Here is a 24,743-nt window from a genome sequence, read left to right as displayed (position 1 = left end):
TCGTCCAGTTCCCTCCTCTTGCCTCGATGCTTTTCTTTACACCTTTCAGCCATCTGTCCCTCAGTCTTCCTCTAGGTCTCCTCCCCTTCAACTCCATTTCTAACATCTTTCTTAGTATCCTTTCTTCTTCCATTCCCTTAACATGTCCATACCACTGAAGCCTTGATTTTTCTATCTTTTCCTGTAGGGGTACCTCATTTACCATCTCCTGCACTCTCTTATTTCTAACTCTATCCAGTCTTGTTAAACCTACTCGACACCTTTGAAACTTCATTTCCACTGTTTGTATTCTACTTCTATCCCTCTCCTTACATTTCTGATCCATATGTCAAAATAAGTAATTGGTATATGTTTGTTCTATATTAGACACCATATCTGGTGGCAGAAGATACTTCCAAGGCCATGGCATGGATTTGTCAGCCACAGACCCTGACAGAAGCATAGCAGAATGGGAGCTCACTTGGTTGAACTAGACCATTGTACTGTGTTAACACTGGTTACTTCCTATGTCTTTTATGCCTATTGTTTATCTTGCAGTTAAACCCTTGCTGGATCGGTCATTGGATCGTGATGTAACAGCACCACTCGGTACTAGTGTCAGACTGATGTGTCGAATATTGCTCGGCTATCCAAAACCTGCAATAACATGGTACAATGATGGTGAACAACTGGATGAAGAACAAATGCAGGAGGATGGTATTACTCTTCTTGAAGATGGTTCTCTCCAAATACCTTATGTGACACATGAACACGAGGGTGCCTACGAGTGTGTGGCCTCCAATGTTGGGGGCTCTGTCAGTCTTGACACTATACTGCATGTTGTAGGTAAGGTGTCCCTTAGCCTTGCTCCTAGCCATAAGAGTTCACAAACTGTAATTAAATACCTCACATTGTATTCCTGTCCTTGGTTGAAAAGATTTAACCCCTCAAGCCAGGTTTTAAATTTCCCTCACCTGAGCCTGCTGGCAGTAATTTAAATGTCTGAGCAGCAGCTTTGTTAAGTACTACAAATAAAGATTTATATCTTGAAAACGTTTACACACAAATAACCCAAATTTTGAGGAGATACACACCACCAATAGACACTTTGTTAGAAAACTGTAAAAATGAAATTCAACCCATCTAAAAGTTGGCTCAAGTGTGATTATCTTTTGGATAAAATGAAACTTTTGAGGTAATAGAACATTAGTAATGAGAATGAATTAAAGTAATACAGATGGTGATATATGTTTAATATAATAATATTAATAAGAATAATAACAATAATAGACAATATCGACAGCAGTAAATTATTAGGAAGAAGAAGAAAGGGAAAAAAGAGTATTTTTTGTTTAGGTGTGTGATGATTGGATTTATCTTAAACAACTTTTTGTTACTTTCATAGTTTTCAAGGAGTGCATTATCAGCAAAATGTAAAAATCTATTTATTAGTACAAACCTGCCCTGTGTCATTACATTGTAGAATATAGGTGTGTGAAAAATATGATTTTATGGAAGGCTTCTGAATAATTCCCATGAGCATCCTTAATCCAAAATAAACACACAGTTGATCACAATCCACGTATTTCCATTCATGAACTCTGGATGATGGTGTCTGGTCATCTTTCTTTGAATTCAAGAAGTCGGTATAGCAATTTGTATGGTCTGCAATTTTAAACATTAACTTATCAAAAAACAGTTTAAATATTTCTTAAACACACTGTACCTGGTTTACAACTCCACATTTTCCAGTAAATGTAGTTTTGTGGGGTGTATGAATCATCCACTTTATCCATTTTCCTATCTTCTTGTACACGTTGACACTTCGCTTCCATTTTCATCATCACTATCGTCACTGTTTACCCTTTTGATGTTATTTTCCTGGCTACTTTCTGGCAAAAAATTGTCATCACTTTCATTATTGTCAAATTCATTACCACTATCAAATATTTAATATCACTATACCCAGTTCATCTAAATATTCTACAATTTGTTCAGATGTAAGGTCAAATGACATACTCGGACCTCCCATGCTTTCACTTGAAACAACAGCAGTCGGCTACGTGAATCTAAGACATATTTTATCACAAAGTTACAGTTATAGGCCAAAAAAAAAAAAAAACACACAAGGGAAAAGAACAGTCTCAAAGCGTCACGTAGAACAAAGAAATGTCAATAGATAGCTAGACTGTTTTGGAACGAGTAATGCGTCGGTGTGACAGTCACATGCATCCGCCAATAGATAAGACAACTGCACACGTGACACTCACACGCTCCTGGCTTGAGAAGTTAAAATACACAAATATCTTATCCCTTCTCAAAACAAATTCCCTTGTAGAAATGGCAGTTCTTGCCCAATACCCTTTTTTTTTTTTTTTTTTTGCTAGTGGCTTAATGTCGCACCGACATGGATAGGTCTTATGGCGACGATGGGATAGGAAAGGCCTAGGAGTCAGAAGAAAGCAGCCATGGCCTTAATTAAGGTACAGCCTCGTGTGAAAATGGGAAACCACGGAAAACCATCTTCAGGGCTGCCGACAGTGGGATTTGAACTCTCTATCTCCTGGATGCAAGCTCACAACCGTGCGCTCCTAATCGCACGGCCAACTTGCCCGGTAAAAGCAAATTTTAATTGACATCTTGCAATCTGTCAAGGGATATTTTTATCTGACTTTTAAGGAATCATACAATATATCGTTGTTGCACATTGAAACACTGCTATATCAGATGTAAGGCTTTTCAGGCGTTTGCTCTATTAACCAGCGTTTCGTCTTAGGTCTGACTCTAGACTTGTCAGAGTGGGATGTGTCAGACCCTACCCACTGACGCTGGGTGTGAGCTCACCTGCATAGTGTCTAGTGTCAGACCTAAGACGAAACGCTGGTTAATAGAGCAAACGCCTGAAAAACCTTACATCTGATATGTTTTTGACATGCTCTATTGGTGAAAAATATCTAATTCCCTCCATGGGAATTCAGAATTTTCCATACTGCCATATGACAATGTTGAGGGGAGAAATACTGACATGCAGCACATGTGTCAATTAGATCAAAAATCCGTTCATATAGTTCATACAATACTGAACCTTAGATGACAGAACCATTTTGGTCAGAGTTCTAAGCTGAAATATTGTCACATAGTGGTTTTACTAAGTGCAACAATCAGATAATTTTCAGATCATGCTTTATTTCTTTTAGTTCCACTGTTGATCTTCCCCTTCTTCCACTTTTCCCTCCACAGATCGCAAGGAAACATTTTCACTCTTCCTGCTTTTTTTTTTTTTAAATAATCCATTAAATAGCCTCCTAGTATGAACAACTCCAACTTTTCTTCTTCTCTTCAGCAAACATTACTTCATAGCACTGCACATCCTTATACACTCTACAGTCTGTGTTACTTCATCATCACTACAGTTTCTTTTCCGTAACTTTCATTCTGTCATTCCACAATATCGTCTCAAAGGTCAAGAATAATTTACCGTATTATAATTAGAAGTACCATACTTTGTCAAGGTTGTCATATTTATAACTAGCTATCATTTCTGTCTTTGACAGGATGGCCATGTTGATTGTTCAGATAGTTTGAGAAAAGCAATCTGATTTTTAGATAGAGTGAAAGTATAAATATGACAGTCTATTTGCAAAAGGGCAGGCTTCTCTGTAAGTAAACTACAGTATTACCCTAAAAGTGAGAGTAGTGTAGAAGGTGCGAAATACCTCATGGGTGCTACTGAATATCTTTAAGATATTTATCCTGTTAGTGGAAGGGGTATCTTTCTATTGGAGTGCCTCCTTGTAAACTATGTTTTGAGTCTCACTGCCTGGTGCTGTATAAAAAGAGAATTAGAGGACCTGACTCAAGAGGAAGCCCAGCAAGAAACATCCTGAATTTCCAAGCTCTACCCTACTGGTAGTGAGTTTTTGGCCTTGTGACTTACTTATGGATGTGGCAAAGCAGTTGCTTATGGGAAAGTGGAGTAGCATAAATTGGAAAGGATAACTACTAGGAATTAGGGGAGAATACATGGTATAACTGCAATTTCATCCCTTCCAGTACATGTTAAAATATCTGCCTCAATGATATTCATGTGTAACTTCCTTACACTAAGGCGTGTACTGGTGCACAATTTTGGTGCGTTTAGATACCTCCAGACCACTATTGGCTCTCCTGTTTTTAATGTAATTTCATGTGTTGGCTAGCCAGGGTCAGAAATAAAATTTAAGAACTCAACTGGATAAAGAACCACATCATCACTGTTCACAACTGAACAACTGAATTAACCTTCTTTGTCTGGAATTCTCACTACAATTTTTCCATTTATTTCTGTAACCTGTTCATTTAAAAAAAATGAAATTACCTCGTTTACAAAGCTACCTTTCTGTATTCTCGTATTAGAAGCCATTTCTTTTCAGTTTTGACTTGGTTAATCTATAACTGTTAGGTTCTTCAGTACTGTATGTCAAATATAATTTGTGATTACTCGTACAGTAAAAATGTATGAGATATAAAACATTGGAACTTACATTTTCTGTAATTACTGTTATGCTTATTTCTTAGATATAAATAATATTTCTAGAGATCGATAGCGACTTTCAACCTATTAGGAGGTTATGGGTTCGGATCCCACTGGTGTCTGGTTGGCCATTTTTGTTCTGTACTTAACATCTCTTCAACATGTACTAAATGTACGTAACACAACCTAATATGTTCAAAATCGCTTTCGATTACAGTGTGGTCGTGAAAATTCAATATTCATTTCTAGAGATATTTGGAAGTTTGTGTAAAATATAATAATCATGATTTTCTCCTTTATTAATCCTAAGAAAATAAAAATGCATGAAACCTAAAAGATTGGAAATGATCTGCACAACTTTTATAATGAGTAGTTTTTCGATTCAGCTAATATTAATGGAGAAATTGGACATTTCCTATACTGGCCTCCTTATTATTGCTCACCAATGTGTACTAATCATCTAATATATATACGCTTATGCACATTATCCTTGAATTTAAACATCAAGTTTCTAGAAATTCTGTTTTGCTATTTTCTTGTAAGATTGATGCAAATAAACTAACAGGCAGACAGACACAAATTGAGATGAACTTATTTTCGACATTTGCACACCTATTTAGAGATAAATTTGAAGTATGAGGCAAAGAAGTGAAGTGTATGAAAAAAGTCATTATTTTATTTATGTAGATGTTCTTTTATTTTAAAGTTGATTTGAAAGTTTCTAAGTAATTCTAATATGCAAATAACAGCTCTTTCACTAATTTGCTTTTTTTATATGTTGGAGTATATTAATGAATAATAGTGTGACAATGTATTCATTTCAGAATCTCCCACCTTTGTGGCTAGTTCTCCATCTGAAATAAAGGCCCGAGCTGGGGAGAATGTGCGGCTACCTTGTGATGCTCAGGGTGAGCCTAGACCACTTATAACATGGGAAAAGGATGGATTGCTGCTTGTACCATCATTGAGCATGTGAGTTATTTTAACCTATCATACAGGGTGATTCATATAAAATGCATGATTAATCTTTCATCCAATATTTGAATATAAACGTGCAGAAATGTTCCATTTACCTTTCAAATGGTGCAGGAGGTCTTGTAGTTTTGTCTGCATGTTGCACGAGAGCGTTAGGCATTTGTCAACAGATGGTGCAGTTGGACTTGTATCTTGCAGTTGTTCATTACTGTTGTTTGTTCATGTCAGGCACCATTATTCCTTTGTCATTTTCTGTCAAGATGCAGTACACATTAGAGCAGAGGGTATTTCATCTTAAAAACTATTGGATAACAAAATTGTTCATAGCCACACAAAGGGCATACCAGAGAGAATTTTGTGTTCAAATCACCCAGACAGGAACACAATACTGGCGTTAGTACACAAGTTGGAAACAACGGGAGATCTTGTGAGTGAAACCAGCAACTTCTGATGGTTGCTGTGGACGTTCAGGAGCAACTATAGCAGTCACCCTAAGTCTTTAAGGCAACCAGGTACTCATACGCGATGTGTCAGAGAGCTGTGAAGAAGACTAGCTTAAAACCATATAGGGTAACATCTGTTCACGAACTGCTTGAGCCAGATAAGGTTAGAAGGATGGAATATTGTTGTTGGTTCCAGATGACCATTGTTCAAAATCCTGGCATACTGTTCATTACATGGTTCACAGACAAGGCATGGTTTCACCTAAGAGGTTACGTAAACTCACAGAACACATGAATTTGGTCAGCACAAAATCCACATGGCATTCAAGAAACATCTAAGCACCTATTGAAAGTCAGAGTCTGGTGTACACTATCAGCAGAGATAACATTTTCCCATGATATAGTGAACACCAAAAAAACACTGATGGATCTTCAGTGAATTTGTTGAGCAGTTGGATGGTACTGAGCTGCATCAAAGGTACTTTCAACAGGATGGTGCCTGTTGAAGATTATGACCATGTACAAATTAGAGAATTTTACTTTTGTATGTTGACAGTTGATATAGATAATGACGAAACAGTTGACAGTAGATTATTATATTGTATGTTCACGAGACGTAATAAAAATCACGATCAGCTAGTTTTGTAATAAACACGCTTTCAATTAACACCCGTAAAATATATCATGGTGCCGAAACCCCGGGAACACGGATTACAGGAGAAAATAACATACAACAATCTTTAATCTTGTGTAATACATAATAAGGTGTTGATTGAAAAACTTGTGAAACTGTACCTATCAGCCCCTTCGTCAACCTACGTTTCACCACGACAAGGGAACAGATAAGTACTTACACGGCATTAATACTATTTTGAATGTTGTTAGAGCACTAAAAACTTGCTTCTAGACACGGTTGAGTGCTCCTTGATTTTCAATCATCTCAAAATATTATATTTGATTGCAATATATTTTAGCCGCCATGTTGTTGTCATATAACCTGCAAAGAGGTCATAATCTCCAGGAGACTCTAACAACGACAGGGTGACAACTAGCGCTATCTCCTGAGCATTTCTGTAACTACAAAAGAAAACATATTGTCAGACACGTCACGAGAAAATTCACGGAACATTATTACACTAACCAACTAACAAGAAAGAATGTCTCAGTCCTCACTTGACAAGCTAAAAAGGAAACGCACTACTCAGCGTTCCAACGTTACACGTTTTACTAAACAGATAAATGATTTCAGCGATACTGCGGCGCTGGACGGTGTAGAACACTGCTTGGAACGCCTTAAAGACACTTTTGAGAGCTTAATCGTTCTAGATGATGCTATACACGATCTGATTGAGAACGACGACTATGACGAGGATATACAAGTCTGTGAAAATTACATAGACAGTGCTAAACGTGCAATGCGGAAGGCTAATAAACTTATAAAGGCAAAGAATTCACAAGACGCACATGCTTGCTCAGCTACTACTACGTCACCCATAGCTACTTCCGAAGTTGAGCTTCCTACTATTAGAATAGAGACCTTTTCAGGAGACATAGAATCATGGCCACGGTTCTGGGAGCAATTTCAGGCTTCGGTGGACAAGAACTCAGCAGTATCGGTGATAAACAAACGTATTCCTTCGAGGATATCTCGACGGTGAACCCAAACATCTGGTGGATGGAATATCAGTAACGGCCGATACTTACGAACAGGTGGAGAAGATTCTGGAGTCCCGTTATGGGGATAAAAACAGAATTATTCAATCCCACCTGGATTTTTTGGAGCATCTGCAACCTGCACATTCCGACAGTCCTGAGATTCCCAATGCCACGTATATTGAGTGCCACCGACGGATTCAAGCGCTGACAGCACTAGGTGAAGATGTAGACGTCTATGGAAAACTGTTAGCCCCTAAAATTCTTCGCGCATTTCCTGACGATCTCTGTCGCCAATGGCTACTTAACGCCAAGAGGTTGGAAATACCAGAAAGCAGTATCTCGCATCTAATGCAGTTTTTGAATGAAGAGGTGGAGTGTGCCTTGACTACGCAGAAGATACGTTGCGACCGGCCATTTTCGACTACTTATACTCCGACTGCAGCGGCTCTCCATGTTAACACCTGACCTAACAAGCCGACGAGAAAGAATATCAAACAAGTCACAGAACCGTATTGCGTTTTTTGTGAGAATCGAAGTCACTGGGGTCAAGATTGTCAAACAATAACGAACAACCAGGAGAGAACTGAAAAACTGAAGAAAGCGAACAGATGCTTCCTTTGTCTTAGACGAGGCCATCACTCTAAAGACTGCGAAGAAGAATAAGGTATCATGCCCCATATGCAAGAAGACACACCACGTGTCAATTTGTGGAGGAGATGAGAGAGAAGCTGTAGCGGTGGGCAAGATAGATGTAAACACGCCCTCCAACTTCACGTATCTTCAAACTGCTCGGGTTTGGATAACTGGCCCGACTGGACTGACCAAACTTGCACGGTGTATTTTAGATGCTGGAAGTCAGTCCAGTTTTATCGAAACAAGCCTCATGGATCAGCTCAAGCTTACTGTTGTCGAAAAAAGGAAACTGTCTGTTACGGCATTTGAGTGTGATCGACACACGGTTACAACATGTAGGGTTGTCCAGTTTAACATCAGTGGCGTGTGGTCGAAAACTAATATAATGATAACAGCTTTTGAGAGCGAAAACAAGTATTCCCCGCATCCTGCTGTTCCACACGATGTCTATTCTTTATCATGCACCCAAACGTTACAATTAGCAGACCCCAAGGACAATGAAAGCGACCTCCCTATTGAACTACTGGAAGGTGATCCGAGATGGCCAACCAATACGCCTTTCTGAGTCCATAGTACTTCTCCCGTCTAACTTGGGTTGGGTTCTTAGAGGAAACAAGTCAGGAATCGCAGTCCATCATGTCGCTATAAATCATGTTCACACAAGTCAAGAATTTGAACCTAAAGATGACAGCATGCGACAATTCTGGGATTTAGAGACCATGGAAATAAGAGAGCAGCAAGGTAGAACACTTTCTAGGAAGGACGCTACCATTCTTCAACAGTTTCACGATTCATTTCGTATGAAAGAGGGGCGGAGATTAGTGTCTCTACCCAGAAAACAGGAAGTTATCTTGCCATCAAACCGCGTCAACGCCAAGAATCGCTTTAGATCACTTGCAAGGAAACTTCACGACAATGCTGAGTTTCGAGAAATGTACTGTTCACAAATGACTGACTATATTGAGAAAGGTCATGTTGAAATGACTGCTGCAGAAGATAATCTAAGCGATGTTTTCTACCTACCACACCACGCTGTCAAGAAAGAGAGGAATGGAGCAATCAAATGGAGGATTGTTTTCGACACTTCGTCACACGAGAGAGACTCGCCATCTCTTAACGACGCTCTGGAAGCAGGACCAAACCTCCTTCCTGAAATTCTGTCAACGCTAATCCGCTTTTGTACACATCGAAAAGCAATAGTCGGGGATGGAACTCAAGCCTTTTTGCAAATGTACCTAGATGAAAAAGACAGAGACTTAACCAGATTTTTCTGGTATCACGTCCAGAAGGGGGAAGATAGTAACTGGCAAACAGCAGATGAAATTGTCACGTACAGGTTCACGCAGCTACCATTTGGTCTTACGTGCAGTCCTTTCCTTCTATCTGCGACTCTACGTGAACTGGCTTCAAGGTGCAGTAACACATACCCCACCGCAGCAGAACTCTTAGATCAGAGCACATTTATGGATGACTTCGTTGCTGGTGCTGACGACGACAATGGGGTCATAAGCTTATATTACGAAGTAAGCTCCATGCTCAGGCACATACGACTACCAATGGATAAATGGGCAACGAACTCAGAAACACCTAAGAGCTTATGGCAGTCTGAGAGACGAGATATCAAACAAGAAACTGGAGTATTAGGTATCAGGTGGAACACAGAATTGGACTGTATCCTTTTCGATCATCGAGAAATTACTGAAAAGCTAGCTCACATTCCTACCATGAAACGTCAGCTCTTACAAGGAACAGCAAGATTTTACGATCCACTGGGGTTATTCTCACCCGTCTCAATTGTTGGAAAGTTAATCTTCCAAGATACTTGGTGTCGAGGCATAGAGTGGGATGAGATTCTTCCACAGGATATAGCCTTAAAATGGCAACTTTGGATCTCGAGCATCAAACAGCTGTCACTTATAAACGTCCCGAGGTGGATTGGAATGTGTAAACAGATGCCAAATGCTACGCATGTCCATGTGTTTTGTGACGCTTCTGAGAGAGCATATGGAGCCGCATTGTACACTAGAATGGTAACAGACGATAATATATCAATACACTTGGCCTGCAGTAAAAGCAGATTGTCTCCAGTTAAAAGGATTACACTCCCACGACTAGAACTTCTGGCTACTTTGATAGGTTCCCGCCTCTTGAAATATTTTTGCCAGTCAACAGGATTTGACAGCACGCGAGCTACACTATGGTCAGACTCTATGGTGGCCCTCGGTTGGATACGGAGTGACCCAAATCGCTGGAAGACATTCGTATGCAACCGCGTGACAGAAATTCAAGACTATCTGTCGCCGGTTCAGTGTCAATATTGTCCCAGTGAAGACAACCCCGCAGACCTTCTGACGCGTGGAATGTTAGCGACAGATCTAAATTCCTCTTCATTATGGTGGAATGGACCACAGTGGCTTGCTGAGGCTTCCACTTCTTGGCCACAGGAAATCTCACGTCAGAAAGTATCACTACCCGAATCCAAGGAGGCAAACCCTCAAGTCCTTGTAATCAGTGCCAATGAATCACTGATAGATATTTTACGATATAGTTCGTATTGGAAAGTAATACATATCACCTGTTGGATTTTACGTTTCGTGGAGGTGACACGGAGAAGAGTGCAGTATCCACGGCATTTGACAACCACAGAATTAGAAGCTGCAAGGCTCTACTGGATACACCGAGTTCAGGAGGAATGTTTCTGTACAGAGTTTACTGCCCTGACACAAAAGAAACCGGTACCGGCTACATCCAAGATTGCACGATTCCATCCACTTCTAGAAGACAACCTGATTCGACTTGGTGGTAGGCTCCAGTTTGCAGATCTTTCCGAGAATGAGCGAAACCCCCTACTTCTTGATGGCTCTCATCATTTCACTAAATTATTGATAAAAGAAACGCACGTAAGACTTCATCATATGGGAGTTCGTGTTGTGTTATCAGAATTGTGTCGTGAATTCTGGATTTTGAAGGCTAGGCAAGTAATCAAGAAGGTCATTAACTCATACCTTCCCTGCAAAATAACAGACGCCAAGAGATGTGAACAGATAGAAGCTCCTTTGCCAATGGACCGTGTTAAGTTTCAACGGCCATTCACCGTTTGTGGTGTAGATTTTGCAGGCCCGTTGTTTGTGAAGGCTGGAGCTGCAGAGAAGAGATGCTACATCGTGTTGTTTACCTGCGCAACGACAAGAGCCATTCATCTCGAGCTTACAACTGACTTGTCAACTGATAAATTCCTACTTGCCTTTCAGCGCTTCGTAGGAAGACATGGACTTCCGAACACCATGTATTCAGACAATGCTCGAACGTTTCACGCCGCCAACAAAGAAATATCCGAACTCCAGGAATTATTAGAAGATTCAAGAGTACAAACTCACTTGTCACACCACCATGTCACATGGAAATTTATAGTACCAAGAGCCGCATGGTGGGGAGACTTCTGGGAAAGGATGGTAGGGTCCACTAAGATGTGCCTCAAGAAGATACTTGGACGAGCTCAAGTAGACGAGGAAGGGCTAAATACTATTTTGGTGGGGATTGAGGCCACTCTAAACTCGCGCCTAATTACCGTAGATGACAGTAACTCTGATATCCTGACACCTTCACACTTCCTCATAGGAGAAAGGCTGATATCTCTTCCAAGTACAGCAGATACTTCCATCTATCAAGATTTGACTAAGGTGTACAGACAGAGACAAAAGCTAATCTTACACTTTGAGCAAAGATGGAAAAGGGAATACCTCCTTCAATTAAGGAGTTACCACGAAGTGAAGCAGATCAAAAAAGAAACCGAACTACAGATAGGTGATGTAGTACTTTTACAAGAGGATCTGAAGCCCAGACTGGCGTGGAAACGAGGCCGAATTTGTGAACTGCACCGAGGACGAGATGACAGAATCCGAACAGTCATTCTTCAGCTCCCGGATTGCTCCATGGTCACAAGACCAGTGCAGCTGGTCGTTCCCTTAGAAATCGACCGACCAGGGTGGGGAGGATGTTGAAGATTATGACCATGTACAAATTAGAGAATTTTACTTTTGTATGTTGACAGTTGATATAGATAATGACGAAACAGTTGACAGTAGATTATTATATTGTATGTTCACGAGACGTAATAAAAATCACGATCAGCTAGTTTTGTAATAAACACGCTTTCAATTAACACCCGTAAAATATATCAGTGCCACTTGCCATATGGCACTGATCCAAAGTTACTTTGATGACTGCATAATCCCCAGGAACTTGTAGCTGCCAAGATCAACGGACTTGATCTCGCCAGACTTTTCTCTGTGGGGTTATCTAAAGGGAAGGGTCTACATTACATGCCCTTGGACTTTGGATGATCTGAAGGAGAATATTACACACAAAATCAATGGTATTAACAATGCAATGCTCCAAGAAACTGCCAGAAACATGGAACGACATGTTTAGCTGTGCCTAGAGGCAGATGGAAGACATTTTCAGCACGTGCGTGAGGCCCAAAGGATGTACAAACATAACTGTGAGGCACTTAGAATGGATCTTCTTGATGAGAGACAAGCTTGAAGGCCAGCTTCAAAATTTTGTTGATCATTTGGAAATCAGGATGCTAGTTCTCAAGATCCTAAGGGGCCTGTGGTTTATGGAGCAATTTGGTTATCAACCATCCACCTTTCAAAAATCATCTACCTCGGCCAGGATTGAACCAGGGACCATAAGTCAAACAATCTATCCTTGATTCACTGAGGCAGCTTTCTGTGGAGGTTCTGTTGGTGAGTGGTGGATCTGACATACATACTAGTGTTGATTCTGCCATGAGAACCTTTTTAAAAAAAAAATTGTAATGTGAAGATTGACATTCTATCAGATCAAATGGACTGCATCACTATTGATGTTTCTAAGGTTTGTCGTAGGATAGATCATGGGAGGCTACTGACAACTGCTCTCCTACTTCTAGTATCATGAGAGTAGAAGCATGTTAACCAACAATCGTTGTGACTATTACTCTAAGGTTTATTTTTTTAAACACATTCACTACTATCTATCTGTTAGCCCATTCAAAGCTGCAGACCAGGCATTTTAAATGGACACTTAAGAGGCTACCGATGTTAACATTCTTCCACTTACTAAAACCTTTCTAAAATACTACATGAAATAAAATTATGAATTTTAATCATACCTTAAGGATTAGTTCTAGTAGAACTTCATTGTGAGGTATCTTGTGTCACACAGTCAGTGATAAAAATAAGAAGTCAAGTTCCTCATGAAAGGGTGCAGAGCTGAGGCAACCACCTGTTCTATGTGCAAGTTCGTTTGTTCAGTATAAATAAACAAAAAATGATCAGAGTCCAAAAATATATCCACATATGACATGGCACTTGCAGTTAGGCATATATTTACACTACATCTGTACCTTCACTGAATATAGCAGATGGAGGATGAAAATACACAGAAACCTGATGAACACTTTGTTCAACAGTAGTCTAATGCAAACACTACTGGGACTTTCACTTCCCACAAAAAATTTATTTCTGAACTCATTTTCGCTATCAAGGGAATCGGATCATCCTCTCAATCCTTGTTAAACAATTTATAATTTATTTCTTCCACAGATATTGGCCTATCAGTAAACTAATTACTTATATTTTGGACACTGCACATGGAATGTACACTGCTATGCACCATTTCTTACAGCATTGGCAGGGTACAATGCCACCAGAAAACAGATCACTTTCAACGACTGCCAGGTCTTTGCTTCACATAATTATGTAGGAGAACATAATTAAAAATCCTATGTGGGCTTATGGCCTGACGTTACAGAGGCTAAGCCTATACTACCGAGGTGATTAGATGGAGAGAAAATTTAAGTTACAAAAGGAAGAGATAAATTTTAAAGTTTATGAAATCAGTCACCTCGATACCAAGTTGAAGGGGAATAAAAGAGGGTTCCTACTCTATGTTTAAAGTTTTACATGGACAGAGTTACATTAAGAACGGATTTTGAAACCTTCCCCTCGAGTTAGCTTTTTGAGCCTATTACATGATTAAAAGATGTCTGCCGTTACCTTGAGCTGGTGGACCTTCTGGAGATGGATGAGGCAAGCCCTCCCCTGCCTCCTCTGAACACACTCTACTGCTGGACTGGAGTGATCGAAATACAACATGGCCCAAAACGTCCCAGCTTTTATAGCGGAGAGGAAGGTTCTAGAAATCTCTGGACCGAGCTCGATAGCTGCAGTCGCTTAAGTGCGGCCCGTATCCAGTATTCGGGAGATAGTAGGTTCGAACCCCACTGTCGGCAGCCCTGAAAATGGTTTTCCGTGGTTTCCCATTTTCACACTAGGCAAATGCTGGGGCTGTACCTTAATTAAGGCCACGGCTGCTTCCTTCCCACTCCTAGCCCTTTCCTGTCCCATCATCGCCGTAAGACCTATCTGTGTCGGTGCGACGTAAAACAACTAGCAAAAATAAAAGGGAAATCTCTGGGCCAAAGCCCTGGACACACCCACAATTCTTATTGGATAATCAAATAAATATCAAAAATTCCTGATTGGAAGCCAGCAGGATGAGATAGAAGTGCTATTAACCTTAGAATACTAAAAACAATCTACAAACAATTCAGTTTTACCAACTAATGACTACAAAATTTCTCTTGAAAATTAATTGTCCATCCTCTCACCAGAGGGAGCACATAAGTTGACAGTAGAGACATCTGATAATAAATTTTCAAACTTTTTCCACTGGAAGTTTCGCAGTTCAATCACAGATGGCCTTTCAGAGGCGCTCGTTTTAAATGCACAGAGTGGGTGTACCTCCGGTACAATTATATTTGTATTTGGTATACTTTGAAAGGCATATGCAGTGAATCTGTGTAGCGAAGCTCTCTACCTAGCAAGCAAACAGTGTTTTGTTCTTGACAAAGTGTCAGGGTAAGCAGAGAGAACTCACCCTTCCTTGACCATTAGGTATGGGCGAGTGAGAAGAGGGACTGCCCAATAATATGCATACCGGTACCTATGCATTCTCCAAGACTACAAAAGTTTTAGACTAGCTTTCCGCAGTGAGTTAATGTTCTCTTGAGTGTAATATAGTGTATTTTTGGCTATTTCACAAAAATATATCTGCTTAACATTATATAACGATTCAGATAGGTGTCCTACATTATATATACCACTTCTAAAGACTTAGCCGGGCTTAGTGTCTGAGACGGTTGAGGCACTAGTTCAGCCCGGTGGTATTTGAAGGTGCTCAAATACATCGGCCTCGTGTCACTATATTTACTGGTATGTATAAGAACTCCTGTGGAACTAATTCCAGCACCTCGGTGTCTCTGAAAACTAAAAAAGTAGTTTGTGGGATGTAAAATCAAATAACATTATTATTATTATTATTATTATTATTATTATTATTATTATTATTATTATTATTATTATTATTATTATTATTATTATTATTATTATTATTATTATTATTATTTTAAAGACCAAAATATGATTTAGATTATATCTTTCTTCAACAGAAATGTGATGGGAGATAGTATAGACATCAAAAGTGAACTATTTGATTCAGGTACCTTTTCAGTAAGAAATTATTTTCAGTATCTATCTTTCAAGCATTTTTTTTAAATGTAAAAGTAAGTATAGGTCTTCCTATTACAGGATAAATATTTCTCAGAAAATTGAAAAATACACCCATATTTTAAGAAACCTGGTATAAGAAATATTGGTGGTTGACAGGGAATGAAACAACATAACCATATTGTTGTTGTTATTGTTTAATGCTGTTGTTATTATTATTAAAATGGATTTCTATGGTTTCCCATCTTCACACCAGCCAAATGCTAGGGCTGTATCTTATTTAAGTCCATGGCCTCTTGACTTCCCACTCCTACTCCTTTCTCATTCAATCTTCACCAAAAACCTTTCAAGTGTTGATATTAAAATCTTAGCAAACACAAAAATTTGCTGAAAAATATTCTTATAAATTAGCCTATAGAAGCCTGTCTGGTGGTCATGATTGTTAAGACATCAAGTCTTTATGGTCTGACACTGTGGTTAGTCAGTTCGAAGCCTTTTGGTTGGAAAAAAAAAAATTCACCATCATAACGTTGGCCGGCAGGATAGGAGAGTTCTAATCACTAGATTGCATGTCAAAAGCCTGGATTAAATTCCAAACCTCTCTGCAGTGTTCTATGGAATGACGGCATATGACGCTGTTGATGGTGATTCGTCTGTCAGATGGTGATGTTAAACCTTGAGCAAACCCCTTGGTGCTATTCGACAGGACTAGGCAAAGTGCTGGCAGTGGGTTTCACCCTCCCCCTTCCTACTATCATACATCACATCATTCATTTAATCTCATTGACACTTTCAACACTACCATATTTTAACATAGACCCTGGCAGTGAACTAGGTCTTTTTAATTAATTTTAACACATTATTACACAACAGCAAAACATAGTACAGTAGAACCTCGATAATTCAAAATCGGTTCATTCAAAATCCTGCCTAATTCGAAGAAGCTCTCATTCCCGCAAACATGAGGTACAGTTTTGCATGTTATTTAAATTGTTTAATTTGAAATACAGATAATTCGTAATTTGAAGAACAATGTCGATCCCACCTTTAATTCGAAACTGCCTTTACGTTGAAAAAAATGATATCTTACAAAGCAATTTAAATTCAAAAGTTATCCACATTATGATAGAACGCATCTTCTGGAACATGTAGGGGTAGTTTTCCACACTTTCACTCACTTCAGTGTGTCTAAAGTGTGCTTCACATTTGCTAAGTTCAAGTGAAATCGTAATTCTTTTGTATTCAGCCAGGACCAACTACAATATTATAGGTTGTAGTTGGTCTTTATTCAGCGTTTTAAGGAACGCCACAATACCACGTAGCAGGCAGTGTACTTAGAAGCAGAATCCGCAAACACTGGCGATGCCACATTTGGCGAAAAAGCGTGGCTCATATAATCAATTCGTACACACCGAACAATATTGTCAGTGTTGATGAAACTGCATTGTTTTTTAATGCCGAACCCAAACGGACATATGGTTTTAAAGGAGAGAAGTGCCAGCTGGGAAATCGTACAAGGGTGGCAGTCATTGTACTATGTTGCAATGCACACCGAAGTGAGAGACTTCTTCCCCCAGTCATAGGAAAGTTTGATAAGCCACAATGTTTTAAGGGTGTTGGGCACTTTCCGTGCAAGTACAAGGCATCTAAAAAGTGCAAACAGTAAAGTAATCCAAAAAATGAAACATTTGCACAGGGGAGCCAGCATAATTTGTCCTCGTCTTTGAATCGTGTGTTTTTTCTTTCGTTGCATGAGGTTATGTGTGCCAGTGATTTATCCAAGTGCATTATTTGAGTATTGTAAATGCACCTTGTTGGATACATTTCAGAAATAGTTTTTTTCCATGGCATTTGAAATGTTTAAACTGTGAATCAAGGTTAATTACATGCAGTAATGGGTCTTAGAATATTTTGTGATGCGGCAAGGGTTGGCATTTCTGAATTACGAGTTGGTGGTTAATCTGAAGTCCGATTTTTCTTCCCAATGACTTTGAATTAATGAGGTTTTACTGTACATACCTGATTTTTGTATCATATGAAGGTGTCAGTCTTACAAAATGGATGATAATCAGCAAGTACATATCTAAAGTAATTTAATTGTGTGTGTGTTCAGTCTTCAGCCCTAAGGCTGGTTGGATCCTCAACAGCTCCGCCATCAGCTGTCATAGATGGCCTAGGCATCACTGAAGAGGCGTACTAGGGAAACAGGGAGCGAGGTAGTTTCCCGTTGCTTTCCTCACCGAGCCAGAAGTTGCTATTATATATCAGTCTGCCAAGCCCACTGAAATGCATACACCAACTGACCCTATGAGCAACATTTTCACACCATTCATAGCAGGGACTGGCTGCAGAAGGAATGGCATTACTAGCATCGCTCATACCTCAGTCACTTTCATATTGTCAATGCCAAGGATGATACTGAGACAGATCAATGAAAGTAACAAAATTACTCTAGCCCATACCAGAACACATAGTGCACTGTAAACACTAGGTCCTGCCAGCAAAGGCAAGTTATTATACTAGTCTTATGAAAAACCTGAAAAAGTATATGGAAATGAAAACTTTTACATTCAAGTTGTACCAATAAGCCTGCTCAGTCAATAAATATGAATCATTTAATGTGGCTACTTCAGCCACAAATAAACACAGTTATATTTGAAATACAAAATGTATCTATTTAGGAATAGTTTGTTTTGGTATAGTAGCCATGAAAACATTAAGCTATGCACATCCCAACCTTGCACCACCATTTACTTTCTTTTTGCGGTACAGTTGAATAATCAGCTTGCGTCTTTTCGTCTAAACAAAAAAATAAGTCCAATTTTCTGGAGGGGTGAAGTAAGTTATTTCTGTCGTTTGTATTTGGAGTAAAATAACGAAGCTAAAAATATGCATTCGAAAGTGATGTGGCAAATAAAAATCTTGCCCGAAGTATCGCTTGATATGTTATCTGGTTCGTAAGCAGAGTCTTCATTACTGTCATCTATTTCTGAACCCGCTTATCCTGATAAAACATCCAAAATATGATTACCATTGAGCTAGCGTGAGGACATGCTTGTACAATAACGCAGCTGAAGGTGCGACAGATTTGGCTCGCTCAGCATCTGGCACATCAAATTCTTTGGTAGAGGTCACGGCTAGGAGAAACTACCCCTTTTTTTTTTTCCATTTCAGATTGAACTTGCCGATAGCTGCTGCATTCTAGTGGACACTTCATAAACTACTACATCCAAGCAAGGGAAAAAAAGCCGTTTGGGATACAAGCAGCTGCCTATAAATATGTGCGAAAATCACACCCGTATGGTATACGGGGACCATTCACAATTAGGAAAGCAGTGTGCCTGTATCCTGTATGGGCATAGTGTTGAAAGTGTTAACTCCTCTGATAATGTTGATGTCAAGAAGGGCATCTGGTTGTAAAAAAAACTTGCTATGAAGATTCATCTCACTTCATACCCACTCCTGTACAGCAACAGAGCAAGGGCTGTATATACAATGTAGCCTATAGAGAAGGCATATGACAGAGTACTGAGGGAAAATATGTTAGCTATACTCAGGGATTATGGGATTCAGGGTAGTTGTTTTTTTTTTTTTTTTAATCAAAGGCATTCATGTTGAGAATTGGGCTGCAGTGAGAATTGATGGCAGAACAAGTTCTTGGTTCAAAGTACATACAGGGGTTAGACAAGGCTCTAATCTTTCACTTTTGTTATTCATAGTTTACATGGATCATCTACTGAACTGTATAAAGTGGCAGGGAGGGATTCAGTTAGGTAGAAATATGGTAAGCTATTTGGCCTATGCCAGTGACTTGGTCTTAACGGCAGACTGCTGAAAGCTTGCAGTGTAATATTTTGGAACTTGAAAATAGGTGCAGTGAGTATGATTTGAAATTGAACATTTCCAGGACTAAAGCAATTTCAGTAGGGAAGAAACCTAAGACAATTGAGTGCCATGTTGGGAATACAAAAATTGGGACAGGTTGATCGTTTCAAGAATTTGGATGGTAGTATAGTAAGTGAGACTGAATCAAGGTGCAGCAAAGCTAATGCAGTGAGCTTGCAGCTGCAATCAACATTATTTTGTAAGAAAACTATCTTTACACTGGTCTGTTTTCAGATCAACTTTGCTGTAGGGGAGTGAAAGCTGAGTGGACTCAAGGTATATTATTCATAAGTTAGAAGTAACTGATATGAAAGTAATAAGAGTCATCGCTGGTAGAAACAGATGAACACAATGGCAGGAGGGTACTCAGAATGAGGAGATAAAGGTTAAGATAGGAATTAACTCAGTGGATGAATTGGTATGCATAAACTGGTTTTGTTGGTGGGGTCATGTGAGATGAATATAGGAGGATAGGTTACCAAGGAGAATAATGGACTTGGTCCTGGAGGTTAAGAGAAGTGATGGTTAGACTCATTTCTAACAATTTAAAGATAAGAGGTATGGAGCTAAACAAGGCCAGAGAGGTAGTTACAAAAGGAGGATTGTGCAGGCATTTATCTTGCAGGCTGAATGCTGAAAGGCATTGTAACAAAGATTTTTTAAAATGTAATAATGTATATTTGAATTTACTGAAATTGATCTGATAATATATCCCTTGAAATACATATGAGCACATTCTCTGGAACTGCCTTAGGTATTCAAAGTATCAATATGTGAATTTCATATCTTATTGCCCACGTAAGGTGGTTTTATGTCCATGGTACCTTAATTTGTTCACAATTCCCATTTTTGCAGGTAGCTGAAAGTGTAAGTCAGAATGAAATGATTGGAGAAGGATTTAAATTTTGTTTCAGAGTGAAAGGTGAAGATGACAGTGTGCTGATCCGAAATGCCAGCACTGGAGATAGTGGAACATACACATGTACTGCAGAGAATACAGCTGGCATAAGACGTAAAAGTATGGCACTCTTCATACAAGGTAAAACTGTTTTTGTTAACTGTTGTCTCATTTACGTAGCTTACTCACAGGGTAGAGGAAAGCATGTATACAATGTATTAATTTCTGACCTTGGAAAAATGAAACTTGAGTGTAGTAAGGCCTGATCATTCCTACCTACAAAAGTAGGTCAGCTAGTAAATATTGGCTTGCACATATTAGTTTAGTTTGCCTGCCCCGTGGTGTAGGGGTAGCATGCTTGCCTCTTACCCGGAGGCACTGGGCTCGATTCCTGGCCAAGTCAGGGATTTTTACCTGGACCTGAGGGCTGGTTCGAGGTCCACTCAGCCTATGTGATTAGAATTGAGAAGCTATCTCACGGTGAGATAGCGGCCCCGGTCTAGAAAGCCAAGAATAATGGCCGAGAGGATTCATCGTGCTGACCACATGACACCTCGTAATCTGCAGGCCTTCAGGCTGAGCAGCGGTCGCTTGGTAGGCCAAGGCCCTTCAAGGGCTGTAGTGCCATGGGGTTTGGTTTGGTTTGGACATATTAGTTTACCCAAATAGAGAAGAAGCTCAGAACGCAGCTGCTAATGAATGAGGTGGATTATCCTCTTTATTATTATTATTATTGTTATTATTATTATTATTATTATTATTATTATTATTATTATTATTATTATTATTATTATTATTATTATTATTAAAGCGTCTTTATTGTGGCGAAGTTAGGGCTCGCGGCCCTTTCTTACACTTAACCACTTCATGTATATACAATGTAATTTTTACATAAAATTTAAACATGAAATTTTTACAACCTAAAGTATAACTAAAGCAACTAAAGTATCACTAACTAAACTAAGGTGAGTAAAGTATAACTAAATTATATACAGGAACACATAGCAATAAACAACCATATTCACTCTCATTCATGCATCCCATTCACACTCAAGAAAGACTGAAAGTTCTTAAAAGATGACGCTGGCAAAGGATTTTAAATTTTGTCTTAGATTTAGCTTCTCTGATGTCATTGGGGAGTTCATTCCACCAGCTCGTGGCGGTGATCGTGAACGATCTGTTGTAGGTTGCGGTTCGATGCACAGGAATTTCTAGCGTACAGCCTGACCGGGTATTGAACAGGTGTAGGGAACTAAGGTAGCGAAATCTGGTGGATAGGTAAGGAGGAGTGTTTTCAGAAAGCACTTGATACACCAAAGTAGTTGCATGGAGTCTACGTCTGCCATTCAGTCGTAACCAAGATAATTGTGTATAGAATGGGGATACATGGGCGTATGGTTGTATGTCGAATGCATACCTGATGCATGAATTTTGGGCACGTTGCAGTTTCATGCTTTGCTCGTTATTGATATCAATAAAAACTGTATCACAGTATTCGAGAATTGGAAACAAGAGTGATTGAATGAGCTTTATTTTCAAGGACCAAGGAAATATATTTTTAAACCGCTTCAGAGGATGCAGGCTTTGATATACCTTTTGGCACACTTTCATCACATGTTGCGACCAGTTCAATGTTTCGCTTATAGCCACACCAAGATTCATAACTTCAGTCCCAAGATGAGACAAAATCAAACAACAACTGAAATTTTCATTTTCATGAATGCATTGTACTTGTACATTGTACTTCCAGCTTATTTGGTCGTGTTCAGTACATATGAACATGTCGAATTGATGATAAATACAAAACAAGAATGGCTATCTGTTCCAGTGGGATCCAAACCCACAACCTTCCTGTAGCTCAGATAAGTTCTAATAGAGTAAATATATCATAGGCCACTGTAGCTCAAACATGGAATATCCCAGTAAAGAAAGCGTGCATTTTGCTTCAATAAATTTGTCTTCATCCAGCTATATTTATATAATTCTTCCATATTTCATGTGCTCACATTTCCTTAAGAGATCAGGCTGATATTCATGATTTTCACTCAATATCTTATTCTTGATTTAATTCATATGTCATTGTCCTTAATGACCATTTTTCTCTGAATCCAAGATGACGTTTTTTTCTCAGAATCTCATGTGAAAAATCAAGGGTCATCTTGCATTTGCGATCTATCAGTTAACACACCACTAGCACCTACCACGGTAACCACGCTGCTTCTCTTTTCCCCCACACGCACATATAAAACTCGACCTTTAACGTCTGCATCTTTATTAGGCCTACAGGATACATTGCTATCCATGGCAAGTGGTTGTACATTGCCTCTGTGTAACATCACTGGTTCTCAGAAAATAGTGAAGAGAGAATGACATTCTACTTGGCGGGAGACGGACTCTCAGCACGGGCGACTGGGCAAGCGACAATCCCTTTAATAGATTTTTTTTAAAGTACCTCTAATAGCTTCCACAGAAACATTTCTCAGATCTGCAGAATGGCATCAAAATTGAAAACCTTCAAATTCTTAGAAAGACCGTGGCTACTCAGTGGCAGTTATGAGGCAACTACTCTACCTGACACTTAGGGCCGGTTCTACCACCTACTGGTAAAGTAGCGCGTAATTTGCCCTCCGCGTAAAAGGATGTTTCCGTCCGACCACTCCCAGGTAGCGCTATCGGCAGCATAAATCGTCGTTACCCGGCGCGTAATTTCTCGGCCACTTCGAGGGCCCGATAAGACTTTACCTGCCGGGCAAGTTCTGAGAGCTGAACATTATTAGCTGTATTTCTGGTGATATGCAACTCAAATTAGCTTAGTATACTGAAAAAAGCAGTATACTGTAACAGTGATAGATATTGTATTGCAGGATTTTGAACATTAATGCTTCCCTTTAGTTGCAACGGTCACACCAGCATCTCGCATCGGTAGCGCAGGGAACACATTTTATACGTCAAGCTTTCGTAAAGAAACTCTAAAAGGATGTAAAATCAAAATCTATTTGGAAATCATTTCAAATAGGCTTTAATTTGGTACTTTTTCAGTTTTCGGACACGAGATATATATTACTGTATGTATCCTACCTATCCTAAGCGTTTTTGTAGCGTAATGGTTAACACGTTCACTTCGTAATACGAAGTGTGCAGGTTCGAGTCTTTATTATGACGAATCTTTTTTATTTCCATTATTAGCGTTGTGTTAATCTGTATGCCTCTTTTCATACGTTCTTATCACAATATTATGTCTACTAGGAAAATTGCTTTATATGTATGCTACCTATAGCAAGTGATGTTATGATTAATAGCACATAGGACTGTCGCCCAGGTAGCAGATTCCCTATTAGTTGTTTACATAGGCTTGTAAATTATTTTGAAGAAACTGGAAACTATTCCATTCCCGAATTCCTCTTCCTATGAATGGATATTTATCCCGATTAGTTCTTTACATTTACAGTACCTTCCAACTTTATCTTCATAAAGTTAAAAATTAAAATGAAATGCTTTATCAATAAATGGAAGCATCTGGAACTAAACGAGGTCACAGAACTAGTTGCAAATAGAGCATCGCGGAGATACTTAATCAATTCACAGAAGCCTGCAGATAGAATGCTCAAAGGCAATAAGTCCGTAAAGAAGATGTGTGTGTATATATGTATATGGAAGCGCGTAAAAGAGAGTTAAGAACAACGGCAGGGAACGAAAATACACTTTAAAATGTAAATTAGAAATACGATGAAAATACCTTCTATTACGGAGCGAGCGACTTGACCAGTCTACTACGAGAATACCTTTCAAAAACGCTGCCTTGCATGACAGGTTATAACTGGCGTAAGAAAATGTAATCTCGAGATTTTAATCCCAATTAGGTATTGATATTGAAGATCATAGATTAAAATCACGAAAGCTTGACATGAATCGTTGTCCATAACTCTTAAGACTCCCCTTATTAGGCTTTTTGGTGATAATCAGCAGACGCAAGCACAGGGAAATAAGACAATCGAAATGGGTTTCATGCATCTGACGATAGATAGCACCACACTCGAAAGCGAGAAATCACTGAAAATCAGTCTAGCCAACCTCGTATATCGGTATCTAGCTCCGGGTAGCTACCTAGCGCTTGCGCGGAGGTGGTTGGATGCAAGCCAAAGTACCAGCCAATTTACACCTCCAGGTAGTTTACCTCCCGGGCAGCTGCCAGGCACTTTACCAGC

The 24,743-nt window shown here is 39.3% G+C and overlaps 1 protein-coding gene across 2 annotated transcripts in view; it reads left to right on the top strand.

Moving 5' to 3' along the window:
- The window catches only part of LOC136857690 (hemicentin-1), a 509,109-nt gene that overhangs the window by 223,594 nt on the left and 260,772 nt on the right, over positions 1-24,743 (top strand). For both annotated transcript variants that reach the window (XM_067136543.2, XM_068225274.1), the window contains exons 18-20: positions 538-825; positions 5,317-5,464; positions 20,555-20,679. In XM_067136543.2, the coding sequence (XP_066992644.2) occupies positions 538-825; positions 5,317-5,464; positions 20,555-20,679 (561 nt within the window). The remainder of the gene's footprint in view (positions 1-537; positions 826-5,316; positions 5,465-20,554; positions 20,680-24,743) is intronic.

The sequence above is a fragment of the Anabrus simplex genome, chromosome 1 (genome assembly GCF_040414725.1).
Source record: "Anabrus simplex isolate iqAnaSimp1 chromosome 1, ASM4041472v1, whole genome shotgun sequence".
Classification (NCBI taxonomy): domain Eukaryota; kingdom Metazoa; phylum Arthropoda; class Insecta; order Orthoptera; family Tettigoniidae; genus Anabrus; species Anabrus simplex.
The sequence above is the reverse complement of the archived record's forward strand: the minus strand, read 5'-3'. Positions and strand labels throughout refer to the sequence as shown.